General features: G+C 43.8%; 1 protein-coding gene and 1 long non-coding RNA gene across 3 annotated transcripts in view; one reads left to right on the top strand and one right to left on the bottom strand.

The window, feature by feature from the left end:
• The window catches only part of APMAP (adipocyte plasma membrane associated protein), a 41,761-nt gene extending 27,646 nt beyond the window's left edge, over positions 1–14,115 (bottom strand). The window contains exons 1-2 of the mRNA XM_060610595.3: positions 13,937–14,115; positions 3,068–3,184 (exon numbers count right to left, since the gene is read on the bottom strand). Coding sequence (XP_060466578.1) covers positions 3,068–3,184; positions 13,937–14,028 — 209 coding nt within the window. The 5' untranslated portion in view covers positions 14,029–14,115. The remainder of the gene's footprint in view (positions 1–3,067; positions 3,185–13,936) is intronic.
• A 50-nt stretch (positions 14,116–14,165) lies between these two features.
• Positions 14,166–19,348, top strand: LOC132664136 (uncharacterized). Of its 2 annotated transcripts, none has more exons than XR_013554592.1 (3): positions 14,166–14,233; positions 17,375–17,437; positions 18,734–19,348. It is a non-coding gene; the product is annotated as an uncharacterized LOC132664136 (long non-coding RNA). The 2 variants fall into 2 exon arrangements; XR_013554593.1 differs by having other exon boundaries at positions 18,729–19,348.
• Positions 19,349–23,899: the final 4,551 nt, after the last annotated feature.

The raw sequence follows: 23,899 nt of genomic DNA, 5'->3' as shown, positions 1-23,899 counted from the left end.
TGCATACTTTGGTGAGAAGAGCCTAGGCTACAGAGATGGACACGGCTGGGTTCAAATTCTGACCTTGGGAAGGTCAGACCTCCTGAGGTGTGCGTGAAGACTGAACAAGCACATACAGCCAGAGATAGAGGACAGCACACCAGATACTCAGCCACCCCCTACCGCCCAGTCCTTGGACTTTGCCTAATTCCTTACACAAAGGAAGTCCTTAAGAAATATATATAGCAAAAAAAAAAAAAAAAAAAAAAAAAAGAAATATATATAGCATCAACCTAATCAGTATATCGTGCACTGTCCCTGCCAACAAGAAGTCTGAGTATTATCTCGATTGGCAGACACAAAGAAACTTAAATGAGAAAATGTAAAGGATGGGTAAGAAAGGGCTCCCACTCCTGTAGCCTGAGCAGAAGCATCAAGGAAGAATGGCCCCAGGAAGCCCAAATCAGTGCTCTATGGCCAGCCAGGCCACATGGAACCTTGTTAAAGCCTGTGAACTTATCAACTCTTATTAACTCCCTGTTAATTCCTACTAAGTCCTGCTAACTCGTATCAAGTCCCATTAAATCCATGTGTTAAATGTATCCTGAAAGAACTGACCAACATCCTCCAGAAATCAGGATGTCATACATGCTATGTCTACGATGGTCCTCCAATCTGCCAAACAAGGAATGAAAGAAAGTCACCTTGCATGGCAGGTTTTTGACAAAGCCCTGCAATCTTCCTGGTGACTGCTGCTTAGAACTGAAACCAACTTCATATAATCCATTCTGGAGGGATCTGCACCCCTCTTCATTTTTCTCTTTGATTTCTCAGAGATTTCTAAGTGTGGTGTAAGGTCTCACAGGATGTCATGTAAACTAGAGGTAGACTCTCTGAGGCACCTCCATCAGCTGCCCTCCCACCTGGCCAGTTGGCTTGGCCTGACCCCATTCCCTGCCATGTCCCATACTCCTTGGCTCGTGGAGATAACAGAAGCGGAGCAGAAGCTGGTAGCTCTGCTTTTCCATCATCATCAATACTGCAACCACTTACTTGCTCCAGAGAGTGGGTTTCCCCCTTCCTTGCTCTTTTTGCTCTGAATAGAGTTTGAAAGAAGCCTTTTTTGCTGTCGTCGCTAGCATTTTCTCTCAAACCTCAGCTCATTCCTATTCTTACACCTTCGCCAGTCTTCTGCTTTTGTTCTGCATTTTGGGGCCACTCCTTCCAGTTTTTGAGCAAGTCATTCCCGAAGTCTGAGCATGGGAGAGATCCCTGTCAGCCATTCTGGTTTCACTGAGTTTCTCCTCCCTTTCCTCCTCATCAGGCTCATCTACTCCACAGACAGAACTTGCTTTGTACAACTTCAAATCCTTAGTGGGCCATGTTTCCTTTCAGTTTCTGGTCAGGAGCAAACACCTATCTTTCCTTTGAATTTCTTTACTCTTTCCACGCACAAATTCACCTCTACTGAGATCAAAGGCCTCTAGTTACCGAAGCTCCATCTTTGCCTGCTCTTTCCACTCTCCTGCTCTTCTCTAAGGTTAGCTCCCCAGCCAAGGTTTTGATCCCTGGCTGTGGACACGGTTCACACTCCCACCTTAAACAACTAGATTACCTAGAAAGCCCCAGGTCAGTTTCTATTTGGGGTGGTTTGAGCTACATCCTTCTACATGTTGAGAGGGGTTAGCAAAGAGAGCCTCCTTCCTCCACCATGTGTCCTGGGAGACCCCCTCAGAGAGGACACCCAGTATGCACTTGGGTCCTGCTCAGCCAAAAAGCTGCATGCAAGGGTCCACTGACACACCAGGAATTATAAGCTAGCAATCTCATGAGTCTAGAATGCCCAGGCCTTCACCCAATCTCAATCTTATATTTTAACAGCACTTTGTGCCTTTACTAATTCTAAATCCAACAACAAAAAGTAGACTCTTGTATACAGATGTAAATCTAAGGTCAGAACTGTGTCCTTTTTATATCCTTGAATCTAGCTGGGTACCTACTTAAAGCACTGTAGGTGCCAAATACTTTCTCAGTAAATTGAGTCCAATATAATGCCTTTTTATTTATAAAACATCAACACATAATTCCATTGTATATGTTATATTCACTCTATAATGGGGACATAGTTCTGGTCTGAAGTTTTTAAAGCCTTACATGGACTAACTTACTTAAAATAAACTTCAGAAAGCATCACCTCTGGGCAGTTTCAGAAGAAAAGGGGAATTTACTTACTGAATCAGACTGCACAACCCTCAACATCAACGTCATAAATCATCCCACCAGTAAGAGCCTGGCTCTGCACTATTATAATTACAAGTGTGAATACATTTCATGGGGCCCCTAGGTGTATACTATTTTTTTCAAGTTATAATGGACTACATTACTCATAGATGCCCACCAATGAAAGGTAATTTAGGAAAAATAGAACACTAATCACAAGTTTAAAAAAAAAAAATCAGTTACTTATATGGGCACCTGGGTGGCTCAGTTGGTTAAACGTCCGACTTCGGCTCAGGTCATGAACTCACAGTTTGTGGGTTCGAGCCCCGCATCAGATTCTGTGCTGACAGCTTGGAGCCAGGAGCTTTGGATTCTGTGTCTCCCTCTTTCTCTGCCCCTCCCCTGCTCATGCTCTGTCTCTGTCTCTCTCTCTCTCTCTCAAAATAATAAACATTAAAAAAATTAAAATAAAAATCAGTTACTTATAAATTTTAAACAAGGTAACAACCTTTGTGTGTGCTTTTGCCACTTCAAATGAATTCAAGTTTTAATTATCTCTAACACATATTCGGGATTCATATTCGGGATTTTTTCTGGGTTTTGCATTTGGTTTGTATAGTTTTGTTTTTGAAAGAGTATCGTGGACAATACCATGCATATATTGTGGTACACCTGAATCCACACAAAGCACAGGCAGTAAAGAAATCACAAGTCTCTCTCTCTCTCTCTCTCTCTCTCTCTCTCTCTCTGTGCCCCCCTCCCCCCAGTAACTTACCTTTCAAACCAAATTGGTTTATTACCCTAGATACTATCCCAGCCTACTTTATCTGCCATGCAAGTCCTCCCAAGAATGGCCAGGGAAGCTCACCTGAGAGGCTGTGGGTCTATGGGAGAATCCAGCAGCAACAAGGCTCCAAGCAGGGGAACTGTGAGGGAGACAGCCAGCATCAAGAAGGTCACTCGGAACACACGGCCACTAAAGGAGCTGACAGAGATGGAATATACAAAGGCAATTAGCAGAGGCTCAGCCAAGACAAGCTAGGCTGGTCTTAAAGCCCATCAAGCAGGAGCAGACCTCTAGCCTAGATTCACCCCAAGGCTGCCAACCTCTGTGGCTTGCGATGACACTTTAGGACGGCGGTGTGGGAAACTCTTACTTGCCAGTTACTTGCCAGACAGTATGATAGGTTGCATCTTCAATCCTCTAGTAGAGTCTCAAAGAGGGTAAATCAAAGAACTGATAAACACAAAAATGGGAGAAAAGAGGTACAAGGAGGTAATGGAGACACACTCGTCTATAGAGAAGACACATGCTTCCCAAAAGCCACTATTTCCAGGCACATAGATTCAAAGCAGCAACCTTAAGATTCCCAGATTTTGTAGATACAAGAGAAACAAATTCATGAAGCAAAAAGAACACAGGACAACTTCCTGAGTGACCAACTCTCCAATCATTTTTCCAATCACACTTTTAAGAACTCAAAAGCACATCCCAGCTCTCTACCTGGTAGAAGTCTGACAGATACTGACAGTTACTTAAAAAGAATCTATACGATCACAATTCCAAGTCATCTTTACTAAAGCCTTACAAAGATCTAGAAGATGTCTTTGGAATCCTGTGTGACATTTTTGGACAAATGACCAATGGTAACTAAAATAACTCTCAAATGATCTCACATACACCATTGCTCATCTGCTAAACAAGAGAACACATTTAGCCTCTTGCAACTAAATAAACTTTATAGGATCATTATTTGCTGTAAATGAAAATTTATTAAATACATCAAGATTAACTTAAAGTAAATAAAATCATGAGCTCCTAAGGCAGAGAATCTTTTTCTGTCCAAAAAAAAAAAAAAAAAGTTGACTTAAAGAAAAAAATCCAGATTCACACTTAACAAACACTTCATTTAAGGACAAAGTTTTGTTTGACTTCTGACAAGCTAGGCTTCCACTGTATAAACCTGATCCAGGTAGAGCATAGAAATGTGGGGGCTTCAGGGAAAGTCCTAACTTTCCCAATAGTCAGCAACTCCACTTCAGGCAAGGTTCTTCACCCAAAGTCCTTAAGTTCCCCACTATGAAATGGGGTTTGGGGCAGGATAACCTCAAAGTCTTGCCCAATTTGAACATGCATGATTTTAATAAATGAATATGGAAGAAAATAAAGCATCTGTTTCTATTGGGTAGAAACGAAAGACAAAGGGAAAGAAAGACAAAAGAGGAGAGTGAAAAGCTTTCATAGTGTCACCTTGCAGAACCATGGACAGCATAACTGAAGAGTGTTTCCACCAACAATCTGAATGGGCAAGAGAACAGTCTCCCTAGAGCCTCCGGAAAGGAACACAGCCTTGCTGACACCTTGATTTTAGCACAGTGAGACCTGTCCAGCACTGCTGACATCCAGAACCGCAAGTTAATCCATTTGTGTTGTTTAAGCCACTAAGTGTGTGGTCATCCGCCATAACAGCCATAGAAAACTAACACAGTTTTCTAATTAAACTACTTTTGTTGCCTGGAAGTGGGGGACTGCTGTAACAAATACCTAAACATGTGGAAATAGCTTTGTAATTGGGCAGTAGATAGAGGGAAACATTTTGAGAAGCAGGACAGGAAAAGTCCGTATTCCCTTGAACAGACATGGTAGAAAAATGGATGTTAAGGACTCTGCTAGCAAGGGCTCAGAAAGCAGCGAGGAGCATGGCAGAGAAAATGTACATCATCACAGGGAATGATTAAATTGTTGGGAACAGACTGTTAGCAGAAACACGGACAGTGAAGGCACTGCTGGTAAGGGCTCAGAAGGATGTCAGGAACAAGTTACCGGAAACTGGAAGAGAGCAAATCCTTATTATACTGTGTCCTGCAGCAATGTAGAAAGTAGAACTTGTAAATGACGAGCCAGGATGCTGAGCTGAGGCCCTTTCCAAGCAGAATGGAAGGTGTGGCCTGATTTCTTCTTGTCCTTTCTCCTCCAGAGGACAGCATAGGGGGCAGCACTAAGCACTTCTTTTGGCCTTTGACATTTCCTCCTTTGCTAATGAGAACTCTAGTCTGTGTTTACCTTCCTTCTAATAACCTTCCAAAAATGAATTTTGTTCCTAACTTCCTTCTCTTCACTCACACAGGACTCAGAGCCCAACCCCCACCTCAGGCCAGGTCATCAGTCATTACCCTTTTTGCTAGCTGGGAAAGAAGGCAGTCCCTCCCACAGAACCCGGCTGGGAGAGGCCAAGGGTGCCCAAGCTCCTAGAAGGGGACAGGTAGCCAGAAAGGGAAAATTCAGGCCAATTTCTCCCTCTCAGCCCTGTCTCCAAACCCTAGGCCACAGAGTCTTCTAATGTGACTGACACCAGTCAAGGGTACAAGAATACAGTGCATGAAAATGCACATATGGCACAGATCAGCTATGACCTGACATGACAGCTGGCTAAGGCAATCTGAGAGATCTGCAGCAAGGGAAGGAATAAGGGCCATAAAAAGAGTAATGATAAAAACAGTGACAATAAGAATGTCCCATACAATGGGCTTCACGTGGTAGTCAGGTAGAACTATGTACCTCTCTGCTTTCCAAAGAGAAAAGAAAGCAGAGAGAGACAAGTGGGCCCACAGCCCACTGCCAGAACTGGAAGAGCACGATGGAGGGCTAGATCTGAATGTAAGGCTGTAGTCACCATTAACAATGCTGCCTGCCAAGGACAAGTGAACAGGGAGAAGATGCCCAGACCTGGAGCCCTCGGAGCTGGGGTTTGAAAACTCTGCACAACTTAACAGTGTTAAGTTAAGTGCCTATTCTAAACGTTTCATATCTATGGAATCATATAAAAATGTGACCTTTCACAAATGGCTTCTTTCGCTCAGCATATGTTTTGAGATTCATCCAGGTTGCAGTATGTTATCACTACTTCATTCTTTTTTATGGCTCAACAATATTCGATTGCAAGTATATACAGGTATGTCTCTTTTACTGTGCTTCACAGATATTGCATTTTTTACAAGTTAAAGGTTCAAGACTTCAGTGGGAGATAACTGCAGATGTGGTGGAAACAGCAAGAGAACCATCAGAAGTGGAGCCTGAAATTGTGATTGAATTGCTGCAATCTTGTGATAAAACTTAAATGGATTAGGAGCTGCCTCTTACAGATGAGCAAAGAGTGGTTTCTTGAGATGGCATCTACTCCTGGAGAAGACTTTGTGAAGATTGTTGGAATGACAACAAAGGATTTAGAATATTACATAAACTTAGTTGATAAAGCAGCAGCAGGGTTTGAGGGGATTGATTCCAATTTTGAAAGAAGTTCTACTGTGGGTAAATGCTATTGAACAGCATCACCTGTTACAGAGAAATCATTTGTGAACGGAAGAGTGAATTGACACATCAAAACTTCATTGCTTTATTTGAAGAAATTGCCACAGCCACCCAGCCTCCAGCAACCACCATCCTGATCATCAGCAGCCATCAACATCGAGGCAAGACCTTCCACCAGCAAAATGATTATGACTCACTGAAAGCTCAGATGCTGGTTAGCATTTTTAGGCAGTATTTAAAATTATGGTATGTACATTGTTTTTCTATACATAATGCTATTGCACATTTAATAGACTACAGTGTAAACATAATTTTTATATGCACTGGGAGACCAAACAATTCACCTGACCCATTTTATTGAGGTAAAAATGGTCTGGAACAGAACACACATTATCTCAGAGGTATGCCTGTAACACAATTTGTTTATCCACTCATGGACATTTGGGTGAGAGGCGGAAATGAGTGATTACTGAATGGGTACAACGTGTTTTTATGGGGTGATGAAAAAGTTTTGAAACTAGAAAGTGTTGCCCAACACTAAGTATCACTGTACACTCTAAAGTGGTTATTTTCATGTTATATTAATTTCACCTCAATTTTTTAAAATGTTAACAGTGATGAAAATGTTCTAAACTTAAGGCTGTGGTGACTGTTGCAAAACTCTGAATATACTAAAAACCTCTGATCTGGACATTTTAAAATGGGTGAATTTCACAGTATGTGAATTATATCTTGTTTTAAAAAAAAGTCAATGACCCAAACTATGCAAAGTGCCACTCTGAGGCCAGGACACTGTAACTCAAAGTGATTTTCTTTAAGTGGCCTAAAGTCTTTCAACACACAGGAAATAACAATGTTTCTGTATGGTAAAGCAGGGCTATTTACAAGTCCAAATAACAGGAATAACTTTGTGTGATTCTTCTAAAAGAATCCCAAGAGAGACAAATGCAAAGGTGTGTGGTGAACGTGTGTGGCTGCACTGCATACAGCATTCAGGTAAGGTCCAACAAGGAGGTCCTGTCCTTACAAGGAGGCCAATGTAATCACCCCTCACCACCCCTGCTAAAGGTGCAGTCAGCCCCACAGCAAGCTGCATTGTGCAATCTTTCACCACAGAGCTGTCATTAACAAAAATGGTGACACTCTGGCCAAACTGCTACTTTACCTTTTCCTTACCTAGCATGATTCTACATAAAACACATCCTTCTCATTTGTCTCAGACTCTAAACTCTCCTTTACCACACCATAGCTTACATTTATTTTAATCTTAATTTAGTAATCCAATTCAGAGATCTTGAGTCCCTGCTTGAATATCTGGTTGCCCCTTCACATAATAGTAAAAAGCTCACTGATCTCCAGAACAAAAAGTCCAGCCAGGACTGAAAGCAGGTGCTTACAGCTAAAAAGGCAGCCAGAAATTGGAAGTCCATCCTTGCCAGAGTTCTAGCTACTGTCTTCTTACAATCACAGTCTAAAAAGCTAAAGAAAATTCAGAGGCCACCCAGTCCTGGGCTTCCAAAGCTGGCCGGTCCCTGGAGGGCCTACACCAGATGACTAGGGCACTTTAAATAAAGCCCAGAAATTCTGATTGGGCAGGACCAACAGGGGCCTGGGAACGCTTTTTCTGTTTTCACACTCCCCAGTTGTTCCCGATGTGCAACTGGATACCACCAACCTTGTCCAACTCCCTACCAGGTGAAAGAAGTCCATCAACATCCCCCTGGCTGATCATGAGACACAGTCTCTGATGGAAAGTTCTATGGTCAAGTTTTAGAAACAACAGCCTAAACTTAAACTCCTTGAGCAGTGCCAGCTAACAGAACTGTCATGATAGAAATACAGCAGCTACTAGCCACATGTGGCAGCTGAGCACCTGAAATGGGGCCAGCATGTTATACAAATGAGCCAAAGATGGCCTCTGTATATTGGCTCTGTGTTGTTTATTTCTTTACTGCAGGCTGAGACCTTTAGTTCAAAAGGTCCACCAGCACCAAACTCTAACTTTTACATACTCAATTATCTTTAAAACAGCCAAACAAGCAAACTTTTAGCCATTTGGAGTCACCCGCCTTCCATACTCTATGAAAGCTCGTGGAGGGCAGTTACCCATTGATAAGACAGGCTTGAAGGCCCTTACCTGCTACTGCTGCCCCTGGGGCTCTCTGACACAGAGACTTACTGAGATACAGGTGGCCCCTCTCCTTCCCCCTTGACTCCCCTCCCCTTCTGGACTGTGGACCCCTCTCCTGCTCCCATATGCGAACCTGTCCAAGTGTCACCCAATAAAGCTCATGTGTGCCATTGCTCCCTCAGTTGTATCTTTTTTCTTGATGAGCCCCCAAATCCCTCACACTCCCTACATAGTGCAAATGAGGAACTGAATTTTTAACATTAGTCCATTTAATTTAAATAGCTACATATGGCAAGCAGCTAGCACATCAGACAGTTCATTTAACATTCCTTCACACATGAGCATTTAATAACAAACCATATACATGTGCCAGGTACTATCCATGGCCCTGAGAGGATAGCAATAAATAAAATAGTTTCCTGCCCTCTGTTTATTTTAGTAAATAAGTAGATGCCAAACAGTGACAAATACAATGAAGAAAAACACAGTATGATGGGGTACAGAGGGGGAAGGTTGGCCACACACAGGGGTCAAAGCAGATGACCTCTGAACAGAGACTTCAGTGAAGCTGGGGAAAAAATCAAATACCTGAGGCAGAGCAATGTAGACAGAGGTAACACAGTAAGATTCAATAAGCACTTGCCATGAATAAAGAATACATGCTTTAAGGGGTTAACTTTAAGCCCCCATTCCCAAACCTTGACCACACAGACAGAATGACCAAGGCAAGCATTGAGGGGAAGCTGCTGGAACAGGTCAGGCCCACAGCCAGGGGCAGATCCCACAGTGCCCTGAAGGTCGGGGAAGTGCCTGCTGGCATGCAGGATGAATGTCCATGAAGGCTACAACATAGAGCACTTCCCTACTTCTTTTACTTGGGGGACATTGGCTGCTCAAGTCACCTCACACAATATGTTCTGCGAAACACACTTCATCTCTGCTTGCACTGACTGGGCCCAGCTGTGTGCCTTCAGGGGCAGCAAACCCTTGACCTCCCAGACACCCAAGATCACACCACCATCCTTGGGCAAAGCATCCCCAGTCCTGCAGGAGTTCCTCAGATGGTAGGGATTGCAGAACTTTCCTGGTTGTTTCAGAGTTTGTCAAAATTCCCCAATAAATTAAATGTGGTGCCCATCTGTGATGGGTATGGAGCCGGATTAAGATTCTTTCTCCCTCTCCCCCTCCCCCACACACCCCACAGGTTCCCACTCTCATGCGCATGTGCTCTCTCACTTGCTCTCTCAAAAAAAAAAAAAAAAAAAAAAAAGTGGTGCCAGAACTCAAAGCAAAGCTCTAGCTTAAACCATAAACATCATTCCACAAAATGGCTTTAATTGCCATAACTGAAAAATAAGATGATTTTACATAAAAATCTGGGTTTCCAGCTTCTCTGGAAAAAAGAGATCTATGAAACCTAAGGCTGCAGGACAGGTGCACAGGGCTTTCCACTCTTCAGACAATCACACATTCTTTTCTTCTCCCAGCCCCACACCTGCTACAGACTCTACCACAAACAAAATGACCACTATATGTGCAGTGCTAAGGCCAGGGCCTGGAACATCTAAAGCACTGGGGTGTCTGGCTGGCTCAGTCGGATATGCATCTGACTCTTGATTTTGGCTCAGGTCATGATCCCAGGGTCATGGGATTGAGCCCTGCATTGGGCTCCACACTCATATAGAGCCTGCTTAAGATTTTCTCTCTCTCTCCTTCTGCCCCTCTCCCCCACTCTCTCTCTCTAAAATAAAAAATAAAAATAAAAGCACTCCCTAAATGGTAGGTAGCAGGAATGCTGCTCCCCTGGCAGCATCTGAGTCTGTGACTGTGTGGCAATGGGGCTTCTGTACCCATTTATTTTAGCCCAAGGTTCATTCCTGCAAACTCACATTCACCTATAATTCTGCCTTTCCTCCATGTCTGCCCCCTGCCTCTGCACATCTGCCTTATTAAATAAAGGACACTCCATTTATTTCTATCCATTTTCACTGACAAAAGTGCACATGTTCCCACAATACTCTCTTTCCCAATCTGTGTTGACACATCCAGGAAGGCTGGCAACTTCCGTTCCAGGGGCAGTTTGGGAAATCAATTTGTTTGCCCAATCTCTTAGAAAACCCCAGAGTGATGCTCACCTCCTTGAAGACACCTGCACCCTGAAATTTCCAACATTTCTAAGGGAAATAGAACAATCATGGTGATACAACAGGATTTGGCAACTACTATTGGTTCATCCATGATTTGCAAAATCCTCTATAATTTCACCAGGCAAACCTGAAAGATGTTCTCCAACATCAGGGCAAGGCATCATTCATGGACTGATGATTCCATGAGATCAAAAACAACCTGTGATTTTGTGGAAAACCTATTAGCCACAAATCTGTGGGGCATCAGAGGCCCAGGTGTCAAGGTGACCCGTGGAATCTGAGAAAGTCAAATAGCAGCCAGCCTAGTCTTTTAACCGACTGCACCTTGAATTTGTTGGTGTCCACATTACTTTAAACTGGGGCTCCTGGACCATAGATGTCTTCATTTTAGCATTGAAAATAATAAGAAACAAGTTAAAAGAGCCATTTGAAACACACACTCAGGGGGAAGGGCTGAGAAGAAATCGTGGATTCCTGACTCCTCATGTCCATGACTTTATGATGGCCACATCTGTCTCTCCACCCTGCCTCCCTTGTTCCTCAGTCTTAAAAAGAAAAATGAATGTAGTAGAGATTTTTAATTAGCCTAAAATCCTTTAGAAGTTTATTGAAAAAGCAGTTGTTAAATTTCAATGTATTCACTCTTCAGTCCTTAACAGTTACATAAAGACATTAAGCAGCTATTCTCTCTTCCAGACTGAACTATGTTCCAAAAGAGGAGGAATAGTTTCAGTGTTACAATCATTCTGATAGAGTTTCTAAAGCATACGGGGAAACTAATGCCAAATAATTATCAGCTTGCTCCAGTATTGTTCAAGTGCTTAGTTCATCTATATTCCAAACTGAATAAAAGGATTTAATGACCACATTCCCCATTATAGCTTAAGTACAGAAATTCAAGAGCTTTGGTATAAAACCTTATTTCCAAAGCATAATTTTAAAAATATGCTTCTCAATCCTTGTCCAGCTGCCAGTGCTATCCTCATTCATTCATTTCTGCTTCTCTTTTGACTTCATTACTCTAATGTTATATAAATCACTTCACTCACATAGATCTCAATGACCTTAGCAATCAGAGCTAACATCACATTTTATGTCAAGAGTCAGGAGACTAGCTAAGGTATCACTAGGCATCCCTTCCACTAAAATCTACTGTCCTATTTCTGTTAATTGAATAACACATTATTCAAGGTTTGTTTTTTTTTTTTCCTGTTTAGCACATCTAAAGTTTATTCTATAGTTGTCAGATTTCTATTTCCTTCGGTTTCCTTTACTTCACCCACAATACACAATGCTTCCCTGTCTTTTGGTGAATCCTAAATTTTTAAGGTAAATCAAGAAGACAATGAGAAAATTTAGAAAAACAACTATAACTCTATAATATACAATACTAAATGTAAGGAAGAAGGTGAGAACTCATTTTGAAAAAAGATCATTACAGATATATGGCAATGGGATCAAAAAGATAAGAGAAAGAAGGAAACACAGGAAAATAAGAACAACGTTCATGGACAGGGAAGTCAAGAAAATTTCTTAAATAAACATAGTTTTGTAAAAGGCACAGTGGAAAAGATGAGCAGCAGATGATGATTCTGGAACACCCAATTTATCCTGCCACTAAGTCAGAAATCCCAGAGAAACTGAAAAACAATTTAATTCTGCCCCTCTGTCCTGAGGTCAGGAGTGTTCAGAGGAGCCCAGGTGAGATGGGCCCATCCCACAAGTGCCTGCAGATGCTACATGCCCTGGTTTTCAACACACTGCACCTCAAAGTAAACTCAGGGCCAGCTGCTCTTTCATTTCTCATATAGCAAGTATGAAGCAAATCTCGTTTTCATGGTTTCTGCTGTAAAGCACTGCCAATCCTTGCATGTTAACTCTAAAAAGCTCCTCTGTCATCAGCAGACCATGACTTCACAATATCCACAATAAGTAGAGTGACCAACTTGTCCTGGTTTGCCCAGGGTTAGCATTGAAAGTCCTGCATCCGTGGAAACCTCTGAGTTTATTCAGCATACTCCTGACCTTTCCACAGGCACCGGGAGTCAAAAATAACCAAAATCTCTTCTCTGCCATTTGCCTTTCTAGAGTCAAAACACTTGTCTCTGCTATAGCTCTCCTTCAAATGTGGTCCTCTTATTATCAGTGAATAAATTCAGTCTTTCCCCACAAAAACTGGCCCTCATTCAGTATGCACCACACCCTTTGACATACTGATATTTCCACTAAATATCTCCATCAACTTAGAATTCAATCAGTTCCACAACTTTGAGGTTGGTCTACATGAAGCCTCTTGGTTCTCCCTAAAAATTCAAAGTTACGAGCCTCAGGAGACAAAATTAAAAAGAGAAGCTTAAGTATTATATATGTAAATAGATGTTTAAGGGCCATGCTTCAGTTTTTAGCTAACAAAATAGTGTGCTTAAATTCTGGAAGGTTGGGAGAAGCAAAGGCCAGCTGAGATTTCTTTATTAGGTAGGCATCAACTAGTTTCCTATGCTTCTTCGTCCCTATCAGGAAAAAATCTGCAAGCTTGAATTCTCACAAAATTTGCTTAACATTAAATGTCACTTCTGTTCTCCACTTTTCCCTGAAAACCACGGTAAAGGCTGGTGACCACGCAGAGAGAGGTGGGCAGGTGCAGAGGCCAGCTCTACGCTGGAACACGAGGCGCGACCTGAGCATTTCGGACCTTCCCTCGGGACAGAGCGAGCCGGGGACAGGGAAGACCTTGGACCCTGGCCAGATGGCTCTCCCCCGGGGATCAGGTAAGCCAGCAAGAAGACTAGGGCGGAGGAGGAGGAGGGGGGCTGAGGGAAAGGCGAGGAAGCAACTGCTCTAGAAGTTAGGGTGAGATTGAGACGAAGAAAGGGGCAGATGGGAAGCAAGGCGGTCTTGAGACCCCGAGAGCCGGGAAACAATGCTGAGATTGGAAGCAGAATGCACCAAAACCTCAAGAAGGCGGCAGGTGCATTTCCTTGGCCAGGGCCTGTTTCCTGCCCTGTAAAATGAATTTAGCCAGAGGAATTAACTGGAATGGCACCTGCACCCCGCTTGGCAACGCATTTACCCAACTGCTGTTATTGCTGTCCTGTTGGTTAGGAGGGTCGACCCAGCCATTCGCGGCCCACGTCCGGGGTCCCGGCCTACCTGCCGTCCTTGGCCTCGGGGACCTGGCCATCGTCCGTGACGACCTGTGGCCGCAGCGGCCGGCGCTGCCGTAGCCCGTCCGCCTCGCTCATAGTGCGAGCGCCACGGTTCCCAGCCCCGCTACAACCCGGGAGACAGCAACGAGAGCTCAGCACTTGCCCAATCCCGCCGCACCGCCCTCGGCCACGCCCCTCACCCGACAGCGCGCGGATGTGACGTTACGACCACCGCCCCTTCCGGGAGCTAGCGCGCGGGGCCTCCGGCGCGAAGGTCAGAGGTTCCTCTCCGCCAGGACTAGTGAGTGGGGCAGGTCTGGGGTCACGTACCTGGCGCGGGGTGCGGGGCTCCGAAACGGGTCCCGGCCCAGTGCTGACGCCTTAGAGGCATCGGGACGCGCGTAGCCTAACCCCGGGGTCGCCCAGCTCAGCGTCTGCGCTTCCTGTGTTTTCATTGCAGGCGGTGGGGAGGCAGGAAACGTTATGCTCAGAGTAGTGCACATAGGCGGTGCTGGACTTAGGTGTTGGCCGTTTGTGTCGGTAGAAGTTGGCGCTGCTTGTGAAGTGACAAAGACCCTGGCTCATATAAGCGGGTTAAAAAAATAACAAGTTCGTATTTTGGGAGGGACACGAGTGCAAGTAACGCCCGCCTGAAATTTATATTACCTTTTACAAACACCCACTTGAGGGGAAAATTTGGGACAAATATGCCGCCCTTTGGATTAGGGACATTGAGTATTAAATCTTTTTGTTAACAGAACATTTGATAAAGTTTGTGAAAGAGTTACCCTTAGAAGTAAAAGTGGGGCTGACATAGTCATAAGTAGAATATATGCAACTAGAGACCTTATCCCAGGTCTATACTTAATAGAACCACTGGGTAGAATAGTCCATTGACGGAACGTGCAGGTGTTTTCACTTAATACACTGCAAAAATCACGTTAACTAATACATATTGTTTTGTCCATGCTGTAAGTATATGTATCTGAGGTAGCATACACTAAGTTGTGGATAATGATAGATAGAATGGGAAACCCATTAAGCTGTGTACACCTTGCATTTCTTTGATGAAGAGGGGGAAAGTAATTAAATGATTGGTCAGAGGATTTGCAGAACAGGCCAAGAAAGTGACATTACTGTTTTAAGAGTCCCTCAATATAGCAAGAGTAGAAGCAGAGTGACTTTAGAATGACAAAAGAAGAGGAATTTTGAAAATTATTGTTTTGTAAGTTTAGGCTTTTTCACGTGTGCATTACTCATAATGGGCATTGCTAAGCACAGCTATGCCTGTTTTTATTTTAGTCCCTTTAACATGATTTAATGTGAATAAAATCAGAATTTGTCTAAATAAAAAAGAAGTTAAAGTGGGGTATAAATAGAAACTATCATTAATTGCAACAAATAAGGTTTAAGAAAGCAGGAAGCAATCTTCAGTTTGTTCGTTAGCAGTATTTTAGTCAACTAGGTATATTTCTAGGTGCTGGGAGGTGACGATGAGCAACCCATAGACAAGTCCCCTCACTGAAGGTAAACTAATGAGAGATGACTTTAATCAGGTCATCATAAAGATAAATGTAAAATGTGAAATGTAATAATTGAACTAGAAAAGAATAATATGATCTTGTGAGAGCATTTGACACATGAAGGAGCTGAGAAAGGATTGGATTTGGGGGAAAAACAGGATTTCCAATCAGAGGAAACCAAGTTCTGTTACTGTGCATCATCTCTAGAAAAGGCATGTTCAGGATGAAGTATTAAAGAATTAATTTCCAGGGTGCCTGGGTGGCTCAATTAAGCATCTCACTTGATTTCAGCTCAGGCCATGATCTTGTGGGTTTGAGCCCCCTGTTGGGCTGTGTGCTGACACCAGGGAGCCTGCTTGGGATTCTCTCTCCCTCTCTCTCTCTGCCTCTCCTCCCCTCATGTGCTCTTGCTCTCTCTTACTCTCTCAAAATAAACTTAAAAAAAAAAAAAAAAAAGGAATCTCCTTATTGCACTTGAAGGTTTCCCTGATCAAACATGCAATTATCTTTCTTAGGCACTAGAATCCCACATGACTGTTTAATAAGAAACCAAGAGCCAGCATAAGGGAAATGAGTATATATAAATCCAGTTCAGGGATTCCAGGACTGCCAGGGATATAGTTAAGGCCTGGGAAGTATTTTATTTCATTCCCTCTCCAATACAACTGGCATAGCTGTTGTATCAAGGATAATTTAAACAGCACTGCATGACCTGGCCCCTTCCTGCCTGTCTGGACTATCCCTCTGGTTCTGAATCCTGTCTTTCAGATACTCAGCATTGCTTGCTATTTCTAATTCTCTGCTGAAAACCCTTCTCCTAATTTCTCAAGCAGAACATCTTTATGTCTAAGACACTTTGAACATGCCCAATTATAGTACTTAGCTCATTGCATTAGATTTATTTGTATTTCATGCCCAGCGGTAAGGACCACCAACAAAAAACAGCCAGGAACAGAATTGTAAAAAAAAAAAGTAATAATAATAATAAGTTAAGTTTATTGAACTTGCTACAGCAAAGGAATTCACCAGAGGACCTGTGAGGCTTCTTAAAAGGGGGGAGTTATGGAAGCATCCATGTGAGGGTTAGGGCTGGTATTAGTAACAGATAGTCTTGGCAGAGATGGGTCAAAATTTATAAACTAGGAGAGTCATTGGAGGAGTCAGTGGTCTTATCTGGAACACATGAGTCCATGTGGAGTCCATGTGGAGTTATTGGGAGGTCAGCTTGTCTTATCTTGGAGCAAATGGTCTGAATGAGCTAAATTAGTTAAATGGTCTGAATTTAATGCTTGTTTTTGAGTGGGCAGCACAGTTTAGTACCGTTTTTCTGTTTGCAAGTCATGGTGAGGTCCACATTGCTGTTTGTGACTTCAGTTCTCCCCCCAGGCTCCAGCCTAGCTGCCACCCAGTTATCAGCAGGGAGATGGGACCCCTATAATTGGTTAGACCAAGTTTCTCAACTTCAGCACCACTGACATTTTGGGCCAGATAATTCTTTGTTGGGGGTGGCAGGGAGAAGCTCTCCTGTGCATTGCAGGATGTTTTGCAGCATGCCTGGCCTCCACCCACCAGATGCCAATAGCATCCCACCTAGTGATGCTAATCAGTAATGTCTCCAGACATTTCCAAGTGTCCCCTGGGAGACAAAATAGCCCCTGGTTGAGAACCACTGGGTTAGACCAACCAGAAGCCACCCTCTTTGCACCCTGAGACTGGGGATGAGGCCCACTTCCATTGTAACTTTGGCCCACATGGAGGGCAATTGATTTCAATAAATCAGGGTTCTGCCAGCATGGAAGGAGAGGCAGTGATGCTGGGCAAGCAGCCAATTGTATGCCTCACAGCTTAAACTAGAAATACTCCCTATTTCCAGTCCAGTGCTTTTTCCGAATCCCATACTGTTTCCATTTCTTTCACAGATATCTGTTGAGAGCCTTCCAGGTGCTCAGCCAAGTGCTGTGACAAAACGAAGGTGAAATAAGGTGAGCCAACATGCAGACATGTTATAATCTCAGAGGGGAGATAAGCCTAATAACCAATATAAAACAGTGTCATGGAAGAACTGCATGATGCCTTGGGGGCCACAAGGAACAAGTGCCATCAGGTAGCAATGCCCAGAGAAGGTTTCATGGAGGAGGCGATGTGTGAACCAGGCCTTGGATAAGTAACATTATAATGGGCAGGTTGAGGGGATGGAAGAGGACAAGAAACAGGCCAAAAGTATGGAGTGCCCATGGATTGGTCAATAAGGGGATGACAATCAGGGCAGACTTCAAGGTTATGAGTAATCAAGGAAGACAAACCATCTCAAAGGGGTAAAGAAGAGCAGCAATAGACAGAGCCCTTCTCCCTGCCCTGAATCCAGGGGAGAGAAAGAATGGCCTGCCCTAAACAGGGCTTCAAGCTAACTTGTATTGTGATAGGAAGCTCTGGTGTCAGCTCGGGCAGGAAAGTGTAAAGTGTAAAGTTAGAGAATGTAGAATAACTTGTTCACTGTAGAAAAAGCATCTTAGAGATCATGCAGGTGCCAGGCACAGACATCCACAAAAGCCCACGTAAGATGAGGGAGGGATCTATTGGAAGGATATGGGGATATCTCACAGAATACCATCACAGAAAGTACAGCCAAACCTCACAGGGAATGGAACAAGGGCCTGGAAAAACAGGAACAATGTTCCTCTCATCTTCCCTGGGGCCTCGCCACATTTTGTCTCTTGGTCCCTGCATGTTTCTGGGGCAAGCCCTGTTATTTGACTGCCTCCCTTCTTTTTCCTGCCCTCTACTACAGCTGGATACATTGTTACTTTTCCAGCTCTTAAAGCTAAGGTGGTCCTAGGCTAGATTCTGAACTTGAGATAAAGAAATCTAGGGTTTCTTTTGACCTCTAGGAAAAGTTTTTGCTTTTCTGATAAAAGGGAGAGATAGGCCTTGCCCTTTCTTCTGCTCTGAACCCCAGAGTTGTGCTTAGAGTGACAGTAGTGTCTTGTGACCATGGGAAAACACCTTGAGGTCTAAACGACAGCAGTCTGAGAACAGAAAACCTAGGCTGCTCGCCTCTGCCAGCAACCACCTACACCTGGGCTTTCAGATTACATGAGGAAAACAACCCCTCATGCATGTGAGCAGTTTGTGCTTGCACCTGAATGCGTTCCATCTGACACACATTCTCTGCAAGGACATGTCCATGGCAGAAAACTATTGCCTCAAGCCCAGTTCTCCATGACTTCCCATTTCAGGAATCCCACCAACTAACTACAGTCTCTTTGTCCCAAGTCCAGATTCCTGAATTGAGACTCTAATGTTCCCAACTTTGGTGAGGTGCCCAAGCCTGGTGCTGTGTTAGAGGACAAAATCCCACGTTCCACTGAACGTTCAGGAGGAACGAGAGAGGGAACTAGGCGGCAGGACTGTACGTGAGCAAGACAGGACAGCACATTGAGTGATGTCTGCTCCAATGAGAAGCAGGTAGGGGAAGAGGTAAGGATTATAAATAACTTGACTGGAGAAAACTCCCTTAATTACACTAATTAATCTAATCTAATTACACTAATTAATCTAATCTTCCTCATTAGAGGAAGATTCTTAAGGTCGACCCAGACTTGATAGGAAATGGTGCTCAGTAGGAAAGACATTCACCAGTGTCTGCATGGACATGGACATTCATTGTTATTATTTCTGTTGACAAGTAGCTCATCTGTCCCATTGTTCTTTGGGAATCTTAACACTGACATTTCCTTTTTGGCACAGGTCACTTGTTAATCACGTTTCATTACACCCAGAAATCATTTCTTGAAAGCAACTAATTATTTCCCTTAGGCAATTTTTACTCTGCCTTTTTGAGCAAACATATGCATACTTGTAAGTGTATGGCTCCTGGGTGACTCAGTCGGTTAAGCATCAACTCTTGGTTTCAGCTCAAGTCATGATCTTAAGACCTGTGTCAAGCTCCACATGAGCCTGCTTGGGGACTCTCTGTCTGAGCCCCTCCCGACTCATGCTTGCTCTTTCTCAAAATAAATAAACTTTAAAAATATTCAAATAAAAGAGTTAAATGTTTCCTTGACTCTCAAGAATAAAGAGATCTATGATTGGCGGAGATGACGTCCTTCTTTGGGAAAGAAATCAGCCCAAAATATGTCTGTGCATCCAGAAGGCTGCTTGGCAGAAGTTTGGGTCTGCAAGAGCAAGGAGACTAGACAGAGTTACCCAGTTGGTGGCTCTTACTAAGAAAATCCCACCCTGCGGGCACCTGGGTGGCTCAGTCAGTTAAGCGTTCAACTTGGGCGCAGGTCATGATCTTGCGGTTCGTGGGTTCAAGCCCTGTGTTGGGTTCTGTTCTGACTACTAACAGCTCAGAGCCTGGAGCCTGCCTTGGATTCTGTGTCTCCCTCTCTCTCTGCCCCTCTCCCACTCGCACTCTGTCTCTTTCTCTCTCTCAAAAATAAATAAACGTTAGAAAATCCCACCCTATTTGCAAGAGAAGTTGGCAGGCCAACTATTCCAACAGGTTTTCTAAACTCCTTGGTACTTAGCAGTTTGTTAATGTTCTAGGACAGGCAGCCATAGCTTTCTTCCCTTTTCTCTTTCTCAGTTTATTTAGAGTCGGATTTTTGCCTCTGGCTTGTCACCTCTTTGGCCATGGTTGGTACCCTATCGTGCAGATGTCAGGGGCACTAATCAGCTCCTGTGCTATTTGGAATAAAGGCTGGTGCAGGCAGGAATTCAGCTTCACGTTTAGCAAAGGCCATAGTGATGGAACCCTCAAAGTGGTACTCTTGGAGGGTCACAGTTTGCCTCTGGCATGACTGGCTGGGAACAAGTTTGGTGGTGTCCCCTACTTTCCCCATATCCTTATGATAAGGAGAAGAGGAATCCCAGCAACCAAGCAAAAGAGTGTTGAAATAGAGACTTCTTTTTTTTTCTTCCCACTCTTTTCCCTCCAGAGAGCAGGGTGAGAACAAAATGATTCCCATCTCCAATACTTGTAAACCAAGACAGCCGGCAGGAGGGGTTTTTTTGTCCCATAGGCAGCCACAGGGTTTGGTCAAAACGGGCTGTGTTCTTCACAGGCCTGTGCCATTCTTTCACAGTGGCACCTTCCCCTCATTCCACCAGAAAATTCCAGAGTGTGTGTCTTCACTCTGCAAGACAAAGAGCCATTCTTGACACATACCAGCTACCAGCTAGGCAAGTGTGATGTCTATTCATTCAACAGATACTAAGCACTTGCCATGTCATGTGTTAGGCAGTACTCTAGGCACTGGTAATTTACAGGTGGATCCTGCCCTCAGGGAGCTTACCTTCAAGAGAGGAAGGAGACTGTAGATGCACGTACACTGCACAGTGGGTAAGAGGGCAGGGAGTGGGGGTTACTGTTTGTGTGGGGGTGGTAGATGGAAGCAGTTGACACTAAACTGTGAATAAAGTCCACTAACTGAATGTGAGTGGGAGGATCGGGGTCTTGGTGTTTGGGTATTATTTGCATTGTTTATCAGGGTGTGGCTGCAGACATAGGCTGTGAACACGTTTGCTTTCATTCCCGTAAGTGTCACCAAGCTCCTAAAGTCCTTGCAGGGAAGTGAGCCCTGAACACAAGGCATTTACAAATTCACTGAGAAAAAGGATTCCTGAACTTACCCACTGATTTTAAGTAGTTACACTTTCTCAAGGGCATTTTCTTGTTCTACTCTTTGCCCAGGGTCCACACACCAGAGACAACACCAAGCAGATGACTGCTTCTTCCCCTTTCTGCCCCATAGTACTGCTCTCTCAGCTTGCTTCCCCTTAAATCACCTGTGCCAGGAGGACCATCCTAGTAGTCAGATGCCATAATCAGAGTGTGTGGCCTTCACAGTGTCAACAGCTGGACTCAAAGGCATAAAATGAAGGTAAAAATAAAGCTGATTCTAGGCAGCAGTGGCTCAGTGCCTCAGTGGGTCCCCAGTGAATTATTTTGCCCCAGAGTGCTGAGCTTCAAGACAGTGGTTCTCAACTTTGGCTGCACATTAGAACCATCTGGGAAGCTTTAAAATATGGTGATGCCTGCATTGGTTGAGCATCCCACTCAACCAATTGATTTTGGCTCAGGTCATGATCCCAGGGTCGTGGGATCGAGGCCTGCATTGGGCTCCACACTGAACATGGAGCCTGCTTAGGATTCTCTCTCTCTCTCTCTCTCTCTCTCTCTCTCTCTCTCTCTCTCCCTCTCTCCCCCCCCTCTCTCCCCCTCTCTCCCCCTCTCTCCCCCTCTCTCCCTCTGCCCCTCTCCCACACTTGCACTCGCTCTCTAAAATAAAAAGTTAAAAAAACTCCAATACTTGTGCCCCACCCCAGAAGTTATGATTCAATTGGTCTAGGGTGTGGCTTGGGCATGGGGAGTTTTGAAAGCTCTCTAGGTACTTTTAAAAGTCAAGTTGAGCATCACTGCTTAGAGAGGAAATAAGAAATAGAGAAATATGTATAGTATTCCATTTTAGGGAGGTAGAGGGGACAGGGGTCTGAGTCCAGTGTCCCTATGATTAAGAGACAAAAAGAATCACCCCTTTTACCAATCTGCATTCAGATCCTGAAGAACTGCCTGCCTGCAGGAACATCTGAGAGGCAGCTCTGGGCTGAAAGAGGCTGCAGGGATTTGGCAAAACCCTGACAAAACACCCCTCCTCTTGTCTGGGACCCTGAGGGGCTGTGATTTATTGGTGGGAACACAGACTGTGGTCAGGAATGGGAGGACAGAGGCTCTGACATGCTGGCAGTGTTTCCTATCGTGACCTCAGTGGAAGTTACCTGGGTTTTGTTTCATGTCAGTTTGTTAAGCTGTACATGTTTTATACACCCTTCTATATATGTTATGTTTCATCCAAAAAAATTATTTAAAAAATAAAGCTATTGCCTAGGGGTGCCTGGGTGGCTCACTTGGTTAAGCATCTGACTCTTGATTTCGGCTCAGGTCACGATCTCATGGTTCATGAGATTGAGCCCCCGCACTGGGCTGACTATGCAGAGCCTGCTGGGGATTCTCTCCCTGCCCCATCCCCCAACTGTCTCCCTCTCTCTCAACAAGTAAACAAACAAACATGTTTTTTTAAAAAAGTTATTGCCTAGTTTGAAAGCTCTCTTTCTGCAGGTCACTTTCTTAAATGGAAACAGAAATACATTAAGTGTTGGGATTATTCAGTGGTCTCTGAAAGCTGGTCACTAGGGCATAGTTGACTATGCAGAATTATTAAAAGTCCAGATTCCCCAACCCCTGCCTCCTGAGATTCAGGCTTAACAATTCTGAGACAGGAATCTGTGTTGTCATCAAGCAGGCATCCAGGTGAGCCTGGCACCAGTCCCTGGAAACTTTCCCCGGGGACCACCGCATGCTCTACAGCCAGCAGCCCATCATGAACACAGACCCAAGTGGGGACCTGACTTTGAAAGCCCTCTGGACCCAAGAATCCACAACTTGGAGTAGCAATCAGCATGCAGCTGGCTTAGATCCACTTTTGAGAGAAAAGTGAATTTATTTTTATCAGTGTCTTAATTACTTGAACTCAAAAAAGCAAAAATGTCCATCCAACCCAACAGTTTAGAAAAATGTTAACACAAGAAGTTGCTTCCAAAACATATAATGGAAGAGAATTTCATCAAATGTCTTTCTTGTGCCTGGAGTATGAAAGTTATACAAAATATTTTCACATGACCAAATCATAAAAGCTACTTCTGAATCTAAGTCCCATACAGAGACAAATCTTAAAGGTTATATTAAGTAGTAACTGCAACCCTCTAGGGAAATGTTTTAGGAAAAAGGGAATGACTAGAAAAGTCATGGTCTGAAAATTATTGTATGGCATTTTATCACTGGCTACTACCTATCTCTACAGCTGTTGACTGATTGATAACACACCATATGAGTAATTTCCAGCTTTTTAAGCTTTGGGGTGAAGATAACCTTTTGCCAGGTTTTATTTATTTATATTACATTGGTCCTCCTATTTGTGTACATTTCTCACCTACACTACATAAGATTCACCACATAAGATTCTCTGCACACTCTGTATTCGTGGACCATATTCACAAAAAAACCCAAACTTGTAGGTTGGCAGTTATCTGACTCTGTTCAGGCTGCTATAACAAAACACCATAGACTGGAGGGTTATAAACAACAGAAATTTATTTCTCACAGCTCTGGAGGCTGAAGTGAAAGATCGAGGTGCAAACAGATTTGGTGTCTGGCAACTTTCCTCCTGGTTCAGAGGTCACCATCTTGTCATCGCTGTGTCCCCACATGATGGAAGGAGCAAAGGAGCTCTCTGTGTCCTCTTTTAGAAGTGCACTGATTCCATTCATGAAGGCTCTGCTCTTATAACCTCTTATAACCACCTACCAAAGGCCCCACCACCTCCTGTGATACCATCACCTTGGAGATGAGGATTTCAACATATGAATTTGAAGGGACACAA

This window comes from Panthera onca, chromosome A3 (genome assembly GCF_046562875.1).
Source record: "Panthera onca isolate mPanOnc1 chromosome A3, mPanOnc1 haplotype 2, whole genome shotgun sequence".
NCBI lineage: Eukaryota > Metazoa > Chordata > Mammalia > Carnivora > Felidae > Panthera > Panthera onca.
Note: the sequence above shows the minus strand (reverse complement) of the source record. Positions and strands in the feature narration are given on the sequence as shown.